Source organism: Silurus aristotelis (assembly GCF_946808225.1).
Source record: "Silurus aristotelis genome assembly, chromosome: 27".
Lineage (NCBI taxonomy): Eukaryota > Metazoa > Chordata > Actinopteri > Siluriformes > Siluridae > Silurus > Silurus aristotelis.
The window spans coordinates 16,732,342-16,742,136 of NC_139600.1; the positions used below are offsets into that span (position 1 = coordinate 16,732,342).

The 9,795-nt window shown below is 37.9% G+C and overlaps 1 protein-coding gene across 2 annotated transcripts in view; it reads right to left on the reverse strand.

Moving 5' to 3' along the window:
- Positions 1–2,692: 2,692 nt before the first annotated feature.
- The window catches only part of slc34a2a (solute carrier family 34 member 2a), a 24,515-nt gene continuing 17,412 nt past the window's right edge, over positions 2,693–9,795 (reverse strand). The window contains exons 6-14 of one of the 2 annotated variants that reach the window (XM_083533405.1): positions 9,776–9,795; positions 9,160–9,355; positions 8,875–8,970; positions 8,515–8,602; positions 7,540–7,707; positions 5,555–5,671; positions 4,732–4,856; positions 3,529–4,241; positions 2,693–3,065 (exon numbers count right to left, since the gene is read on the reverse strand). The exon at positions 9,776–9,795 is cut by the window's right edge and continues 92 nt beyond it. In XM_083533405.1, coding sequence (XP_083389531.1) covers positions 3,714–4,241; positions 4,732–4,856; positions 5,555–5,671; positions 7,540–7,707; positions 8,515–8,602; positions 8,875–8,970; positions 9,160–9,355; positions 9,776–9,795 — 1,338 coding nt within the window. In that variant the 3' untranslated portion in view covers positions 2,693–3,065; positions 3,529–3,713. The remainder of the gene's footprint in view (positions 3,066–3,528; positions 4,242–4,731; positions 4,857–5,554; positions 5,672–7,539; positions 7,708–8,514; positions 8,603–8,874; positions 8,971–9,159; positions 9,356–9,775) is intronic. The other variant, XM_083533404.1, reaches the window with a different exon arrangement.

Below are 9,795 nucleotides of genomic sequence, written 5' to 3' on the forward strand. Positions count from 1 at the left end.
ATAGAGTGTGTTGGAGTGCTATCGCGAGATTTGTTTTTGCGTAATAACCGACAAGTACCGTGTGAAAGTTCTCACAGTGTGGAGGACAGGACGCGCGCGCGCGCACACACACACACACACACACACACACACACACACACACACACACACACACACACACACACACACACTCGGTCAATAATATAATAAATAACAAATAAAGTAAAAGTTAAAGTAAAGCATTTACACTGTATAAACTCTTTGCACCAAATCACAAACTAATCTGCAGAATATTATAAGTTTAATAGTTTCATGGATAAATGGTTAAATGTATAATAAATGATATTATAATACTTTCATAACCTTTACTTGTTGCTTTTTAAAAACAGAATTGTAGTTAAAATGAAATAGACAGTCTGCATGGAGAGATATAGAAGAAAACACAGAAGAACAATATCTACTGAGGATCAATGCATGATATAAAATAGTAAACACATCATGTCTTAAACTAAACAGAGAACATTTCTGCCATTTCTGAACAGTAAAATGCACCCAGGGTAAAATTGCATTGACAAAAAGAAAAGCTCAGAAAGTTCTGTTTATTGTCTGGGAAGGAAAATAAATTATGATAATTATTTACTTTAATTAAAAAAAAAAAGTGTCATTTTGCACAATTCATTAATAACGAGTTAAAGACTGAATGCAGAAGTTCAGATGAGAGTTTGAGGACCATCACAAGATGGCAGAGTTCCTTCATTATAAACCCGAGTAGATTCTGGAGGAGCTTTTATAACAACATGACTGGACATTTGTTCATAATTACAGCTGCTAATTAATAATTAACATTAATTATAAAATAATAAAAAGTTAAACTGTATAACATAATTATAAATGTTATACTGGGCATTTAAGCTTTACATTTAATTACTGTAGACATTTTTATTATATCATCCTGAGGAAAGGTTTTTTTCTCCACTCGGTTATTATATTATATTTTATATATTTTATACTCATTTGTTGTGGAGAAAGATTTTCTATATAATCAGAAAGCTATTTCACAATGGCATAGGGTTTTATTATTGTTTTTATTTATTAATCAAAGAATAAATTCATTAATAAGCCAATTTATTAATTGAGAAAATTATTTTAAGGAGAAAATAAGGTCATTTTGAATTTGATGGCTGCATCACGTCTCAAACAATGTTTCCCACTGTATAGCATCACGTCTTATGTCCGTATGCATCTGGGAACTGAGGAGAGCAGTTGTTGAAGTTTTGGGAGAGGAATGTTGTCCCAGACGTGTCTGATACAGGATTCTATCTGCTCCACAGTTCTGGGTTTTCTTTGTTGTATTTTTTGTTTAGGATGGTGAAGCAGGTCAGTTCAGCACCTGGACTCTTCTACTATGACTTCATGCTGGTGGAATAGATGCAGTATGCAGTTAGCATCGTCTGGATCAAATACGCAAGACCTTCCCTGAAAAATATGTTTTCTATATGCAGGCATTTGTTGCTCTGAAACCTGTATATATCAGCATTGATGGAACATTTCCAGATGTAAATGCTGCCCATTCTACACTGAACTAAGTGCTGATAACAGGTCAGACGGTCCCCCTCCTCTTTAGTCTGCAGGATGTGGTGTCTATGGTTGTTAAACAGAAATGTACATTTTGATTCATCGGACCACAGAAACAGTTTCCACGTTGCCAGCTTTGGCCCAGAGAGGATGAGGAGAGAGTTTCTTCAATATGTTCAGGCATATTTTCTTCTTTGCATGATAGAAAGTTAACCAGCGTTTGTGGATGACAAAAAACAGCAGTGGATGGTGGTGCTGGGATTTGAACTCATCACCGTCTAAAATAAATCGGTTTAAAGTGTTTCAGTATGAACTTTAATGGTGTACTGAGGCGTACGACCGAGTGATGTTGCATATACATTTCCCGTACGATCTGTTCTTGATGAACATCTGGGTCATTATTAAATCATTCATTTGAACCAAAATTAAACATGACCTGGTGTACCTTCTGAAAAATGTAATAACATTAAATACGCTAGATTATAGCTGTGATTCCGTCTCACACACACACACACACACACACACACACACACACACACACACACACACACACACACACACACACACACACACACTTGCTGAACTATCTGCTGATAATCAGCTCATAATGTTTCACCACACAGCAAGTGATTTATCTTCATTACTATCTGATATCAATCAGCACACCAACACACTCTGTCCTGCATTCACACTCCTCCCTGTTTCAGCTGATGAAGATATGAAATGTGTATATGTGTGTGTGTGTGTGTGTGTGTGTGTGTGTGTGTGTGTGTGTGTGTGTGTGTGTGTGTGTGTGTGTGTGTGTGTGTGAGGAATAAAGTGCCAGAGTGAATTAACTCTATTAATGATTTAAGGTATATTGAGAAACACTTGTCAGTGCCGTGTGGTTAAATGTAGAAGGGATGAAGATAAGTGCAGCAAGTCATCACACTAAATACTGATTTGATTCAGAAGTCTTGGGTCACCATTAGAAAAGTCTGTGTATGTTGGTATATGTATGTATATGTTATACGATGCTGGTAAAATGTAAATTAAACCAGAATTCAACGATGTATGCATCTCATAAACCCATATTTAATCCACAAATATTATAAATACAGTATATATAAATAAATGAGAAAAGCTTCCTGCAGATCTGTTACTATTAAATACTAACGTGTGATATTTATTATATTACCATATATGCAAAAAGGGAGCAACTTTAAAAGTAAAATGGCCCCTAATCACTGCCCTTATCTGATATAAGTCTTTGCAATCGTTTTATTATTTGTGTAAGTTTTATATGCAATTTGTAAAGCACCTGGAATCGTCTTGCGTAAGTAACCCGTACTCTATAAATCATTATATTAAGAAGTAATTGCCATTGACTTAGCAATCGCAGTAAAACCGATCTGGGAAAATTCCCCGGACAGGATGTGGGCAGTTCAGAATTATATTTTAGTTCTGTAAATTAAAGCATAGACGTTAGCTGTAAAACGTCCGCTTTTTCAGGGGACGTGTGTGAGATTGGTCTGGGAGTGAAATTTGTGAAAAAAAATAAATGAAAGAAACAAAAATAGATTCCAAATAAATCAGATCAATCATGTGCTTTGATGAAGAGTTGAACATGTGGCAGTCGATTGATGGGTTAATCAATAACAATGACCTCAAACACCCCAGATTTATAGCCTGTGTGTGTGTGTGTGTGTGTGTGTGTGTGTGTGTGTGTGTGTGTGTGTGTGTGTGTGTGTGTGTGTGTGTATGTGTGTGTGTGGTGCTAAACAGTCAGCAAAACCTGTACCAATAAACTACACCAATATTCGAGAGGTTAAATTTGTTTTAATAATACTCCGGGTGGTTTCATCTCAGGATCGAAGTCAGTTTTGAACATTTGAACATGGAAATGATGAAACACACTATAGTGGATTTTTTTTTTCCCAAAATGGCGTAATTATTTTTGAAAGTTGAAAATTCTATATAGAAAATATAAATAGCAGTGAGAAAAGTCATTGTTCTGGCATTTGGTCCTTGATCTTTTTCGAGCACGATATGTTATAATTTGGATAATACACTCTATAACACTATAATAAGGCTGTAATAACTATATAATACAACTGTCATAACTATATAATAATATAGCTTTAAAAAACTAAACAAGCAATAGTGCGTTATAACCGATCCTATAACGCTGTGACGTTGAGAATAACTGTAGAGGACGGGACTTTATTGGACAGATCCGGAATATCGTGCATTTCCATCCTGCGATCCTTCCTGTCGATTGGCTCTGCCTCATCTGTGACCTGCCCACATTTGCAGCAGCAGCAACAGCGTGCAGTCATGGCGGTGACTATTCGGTCCCAGGGTTGAAGAGATCGAGCCCAAAGAGGCAGGAAGTCCCACGAGCGCAGACAGGAAGGAAGTCTGTCTGGGAAGTGTGATTGCAGGAAGTTGATACCGAGGACGGAGACGATGAGGAGGACCACCGGGACGAGGACGGCGAGGAGAGCAGGGAGGCCGGCCAGAGACAAACCGAACACCAGAAGAGGAATGAAGAAGAAGCAGAGCAGCACGTAGAAGACAGCGAACCAGCGATAGCGTGCGGTCACGTCCCCCAGAGACTTCGCCAGGATGATAGGGACACGCATGAACGGCAGGACATACCACAGCGTGATTCCCGAGATGTTGAAGAACAGATGGACCAGCGCGATCTGAAGAAGGAACGAGAACAGAAACGAAAAAATGTAGCAGTCATTTTGTATGTGTAACTCTTTATCATTTACATGTTAACAACCATCACATGACGATTCTATGTACATGAACTTATCATTTCTATTATTTATCCTCTATTTCTGTTATAAGACCAGAACAATGTTTCTGCATTCCCACACGTTCCTTAAACATTCGGTCGCTATGGTAACAGCTTGATTAAATTTGCAATCATTTCAGGTTTGAGTGGGTTTTAGAACCTTATTGTTCTGAAATTGTGAAAAATATAATTTTACACAGAACCTGCAATACATCTTTATGCATCTTTATGCTAACAATTAATAGAAATTGTGTTTGAAGTCACTAAACGTATAATATAGCATAAGTGTGTGTGTGTGTGTGTGTGTGTTTGTGTATGTATGTGTGTGTGTGTGTGTGTGTGTGTGTGTGTGTGTGTGTGTGTGTGTGTGTGTGTGTGTGTGTGTGTGTAACCTGTAGTGAGCTACTCAGTGTTTCTCCAGGACTGGCCAGAGCCGCTAGGATGGCTGTAGACGTGGTGCCAATGTTGGAACCCAACGACAGCGGGTATGCCCTCTCGATGCTAATCACTCCGAGTCCTACACACACACACACACACACACACACACAAACACACACACACACACACACACACACACACACACACACACAGATTGTACACATATACAAGTGTTTTAGGTTAGCATGTTATAGTTGCATAGTTTATATATGCTTCTGTTTGCTAATTAATACATTAGCGAGCGTAGAATTATCTACTTATAGAACTGGAAGGGGGAAGTGAAAGCTCATAGCTGCCATTGTTGGGCCCTTGAGCAAGGCCCTTAACCTTTCATGCTCCATGGATGCTGTCTCATTGCTGACCTCAGTATACTAACAAGCTCGGATATGCAAAGCAAGAATTTAGCTGTGCTGTAATGTATGTGCGACAAACAAAAGCCTTTTGTTCTCATTTAAACGCGTTATGCTACCATAGCAGCAAGTCGAGCTCATTCACCTGCCATCTTTATAAGCTTCCTGATAGAGCTAGGTGAAGTTCATGTACCTCGGATTGAGTAATGAATGAATAAACTTGCTCTGACTGCTCTGTACGAACCCGGTCTCCGCTATCGTGTTCCATAAATACGCCGTTTGTGCCAGGATTCCTGACTGAGGTGAGGACGTGATGAAAATACATAAACTGAAGACTTTTGGAAGGAAAATTTTTTTAGTGTTTTGACACCACAGTCGAAGAAAATATTACAGAGAAAAACTCGGGGTTAAAGTGGAAGAGACTGACCTACGAGGGGTGTGATGGCGGAGGTGAAAACTGAGCTGCTCTGTACGATGAAAGTCATCGCTGCTCCCACAATGATGGCCAGATAACCTGTGACCCAGCTGAACGGAAATGGAAAATCTAAAAATATAAAAAAGTTATAAGAAATATTGACATTTTGAAGAGCTAGCATTAAGAGTCTTAGCAATGTTAGTCTATTAATGTATTAACACTTTGGAGTTAAACTTCTTCACAACACATTACAGGCTACAGGCTAACCACATGACCAGCAAATATTTTCAATATAGTGAAAACTTTGTTAGCATTTGATATGTGCAAAATTATTACTTATACTCTTTTTAGTCATTTTGCGAAATGTGTGAGGTGCCAATTCTGGTTTTCACTGATAATATGTCTTCACACTGCCAAAGCTAAGTGTAAGTAGTCACTTGCTAAAACATCATGATTTCTGTTCTCACTAAGTCTTTTGGTAGAAATATATCAACAATTCTGAGGTAAATTTTGGCGTTTCTGCTGTCGCTGTGCCTCCACATAGCATTACAGACTACAAGCTAGCAAAAAGAGAAAGGTCCTAGTAAAGACCCGTCTGTTACCCGTCTTTTTTTGTTGTTTAGTCACATAAAGCCTTTTCTTTTTACCAATTGACCAAAACATCTGAGGTAAATTTCAAATTTTTGCTGTCATTGTGTCAAAACTCGTCATGGCTAACTGTTAGACCTAGCATAAAAAGGCGTCTTAATAATGGTAGTCTTATCTGTAATAGTTGATGCTAGCAGCTGACGTATGCAAAATTATTACTTTATTCTTTTTTGTCATATGAATGTATTTTCTTAGATATTTACTGAAATATGTGAGGTAAATGTTGATGTTTTCTACAATTCTGGCTTATCAGCTATAAGCTAGAAGACGAAAGCTTTGCATTGGTAGTCCCATCTGTGGAGGTTAGCAGGAGATCCAACGTGAATTATTCTATTTTTCAGTCGTATAAGAGTTTTTCATAATAAAACTTCTGACATTTTTGCTGTCACAAATGAATTAATTAACTTTTTAGTCGTATAATGGCCACTTATTAATGATAATTTTCTGAGGTAAATGTCAGGGTTTATGACAATTTAGTTTTATTTCTGCTGTCGCTGTGTCTTTACATTCTCTTACCAGATATGTACTAGCATAAATAAGCGCTTTAGCGACAATAGTTTCATCTGTGGTAATTAGCATGGGATGCTACATGTGTTTTATGTTACAAGCTAGTTAAAGTATGGCTATGTGTTAGCTTAAAAGAGAAGTCTTGTAGTAGTAGGTTATGCTGATGCTACATGAAAGACTATTTTTAGTCATATAAAGTATTTACTTTAGCCCTTCTGAGGTAAATGTCAATGTTTCTGGCAATTCTGTCTTATTTCCACCATGCCTTCACATTGCCTTCCTGGCTACGAGTTGGCTAACAATAATGTCATCTGTAGTAGTTAGGAGATGGTGCACATTTTCTTATTAAATTTTTTAGTCATATAAAATATTTTCAGTCCCATCTGTGCTAGCTAGCAGGTAATTCTACATGAATTATCATTATAGGTCTAATTACATGTTAGCGTAGGGGAATCTTGTATTTTTTAGTTCTATTAAATATTTACTTAGTAATTTACCAACACTACTGAGGTAAATGTAAAAATTTCAGACTATTCTGGCCTATCTTTACTGTTCTGTGCCTTTACATTATCTGTATTTGACTTATGGGCTATGAGCCAGTGTGAACAGCAGAGATGTAGCAAACGTTAGTCCCTTCATTTTAATAATTTTAATAATATGGTGAAACTGTGGTAGTTAGCAGCTGATACTACATGAATTATTATTTTTCTTTACTCGTATAAGTCTTTTCTGAGGTAAATGTTGATGTTCTGGATGGTTTGTTTTTTGGCATTGACTGAAAGTACATGCGGTTGTTTTTGTACATACATGCGACAGATGAAGAGATGGTGTGATGGACAGACCTGTGTTGATGATCTTCTTGATGATGGAGGCCACCTGACCCCTCAGTATGGAGTTGAGCAGTTTGACGATAAGGATGAGGCAAACACAGAGCACCAGGAGAGACGCAGCAAGTAGGATGAGTCCCACAGCCAGGTCCGGCAGGGATGTGCCCACAAAAATATGGCTACCTACAAACACAGAGAGACAGGAAGTGACAAAGATATGGATCTCAGGAAGACAATGTGCACTAATTTGTTTTATTTTTCAAATGTTTTAGCTTTGTAGAGAATTATGTCTGAGAATAAACTCTACTGCTAGCATACTAAAACCCTCAGCAGTTATAGAACAAAATGTACCGCTTAGTTACATTCTAGAACTCTGGGGTTTAAACAACCGTACCAAATCTAGAATAACTGGTATTTTGTCCTTCTGTAAACTCACATTCTAGAGCCTTCTACATGTTAAGAACCAGCACAGCAGGGGTTTTTTATTTTTTTTGAAAGTTCACTTTCAAGATCTCTTGCTAGTTGCAGTATTTAAACATAACAATAATTGAAACATTATTCTAGTAAATCGTTCTAGAATGCACTCTAAAATTATTGGGTTTTGGGTCAAGGCATAATCTAAAGCTACCGGCAACCACCAGTTGTAGAATGCGTTCTAGAAAAATCTTCTTAAAAAAGATAGCTGGCATTCTAAAGCTATCTGCAGCTATGAAACTAATTTATCGGATTTAGAATGTGCTCTAGAATAGGTTTTTAACCAACTATTTACTCATGTCATAGAACAATCGATGGATTGCGTCCTAAAACAAACGTATAATCAGATTTCCGTCCTCCAGCCTTTATTCTAGAGCCCTCAGCAGCTACATTGCAGTGCAGCAGTATAAAAATAAGATTTTTTTTTTTTTTTACTTGCACATTGTAGTACAGATTGTTAATATTTCTGTTCTAGATTTGTTCTCAGAGCTGAATAAGAATGAGTCTTGTGCTCACATTTCTGAATGTTGATGATTTGGGAGACGTTTTTCCACTCCCAACAGGGGGCGCCAGTGCAGTTCACTATAGTCACGTTCTGCAGAGTCTGTAAATGAAAGAAAAAGTCAAACCCTTGACAGCTTTCACACCAATCGTCTACTCGATCTGAGCGCAGGAAAGAGACGTCTATGTTACGATTTATAAAAAAAAAAAGTCATGTTTCTATTCTTCTCTTACGATTGGTTGTAATTGTAACATTGCAGAAGGTATAATATAAATGTTACAGCTAGCATAAATTACATTACAAAAAATCTATCTGAAATGGATGATGAGTTTATCGTAAATGTTATGAAGCATCAGGGTTTGAAAAAGACGTACAGTGTTTGTAGATGTTTGGCACCATGTCTTGATGAGACTCTTGTTCCTGGCTTCCGGGTCTCCGGTAGCAATTTCATTGATGACCGACGCATCCAACTGCAACAGGAACCACCAATCAGATACACGTCACGATTAATGTTTATAATGATCTAACTAACATCTGAATCATATGAAAATGCATGTATATCATGCTGTCAGGATCTTCCGGGCACAGGACACGCTTCCGCGGTGTAGCTCGTCACTTTCATTACTCTGACCGTACGATAGATTAGATTCGATTTGTACCTCGATGATGGAGTGTGTGAGCGGGTCGGTGATGACGTTGAGCAGGGCCGGGGCATCTTCTCCGCTCTCGATGTGGAAGGACAAAACAATGAGCTCGGTGAGGCGGTACAGGTAACCCGTGGCAACCTCGATGGGCAGAAGCACCAACACCGACAACCAGTTAAAGAAATCGTGCACCGTCGCTCCGGCAAACGCCCTGCAGACAAAACATGACAATCATGACTTCCTGTTCAATTTTTATTAAAATGTAAAGTGAAATCCACATCCACATTTGACTGATCAAATGATACCTGATCATGTGACCCTAGCTAGCTAATTAACATAAAAAATTAAAACATTATTAATTTGGACGATGCTAATTGCAAGATGAAGAATGCTAGCTATGGTTTTAATACAGTTTGAACTAAACTGGTTTAATGTTATTTAAGCTCCGCCCACTTTAACTCGAACACTTGGACAGCAGTAGTGTTACACTGCACCTGCGAGAGCTCTTCAGCTTCTGATTGGTTCAATTTAACAAAAATAAGGCGTGGTTAACACTGTCAGCTTTAATTCACACCTTTGAATTGAGCTAGTTATAAAAGGTTTGAAGTTCTCGTAAGGAGAAGCGTTTCACCTGCGGAACTTGTTCCTGTC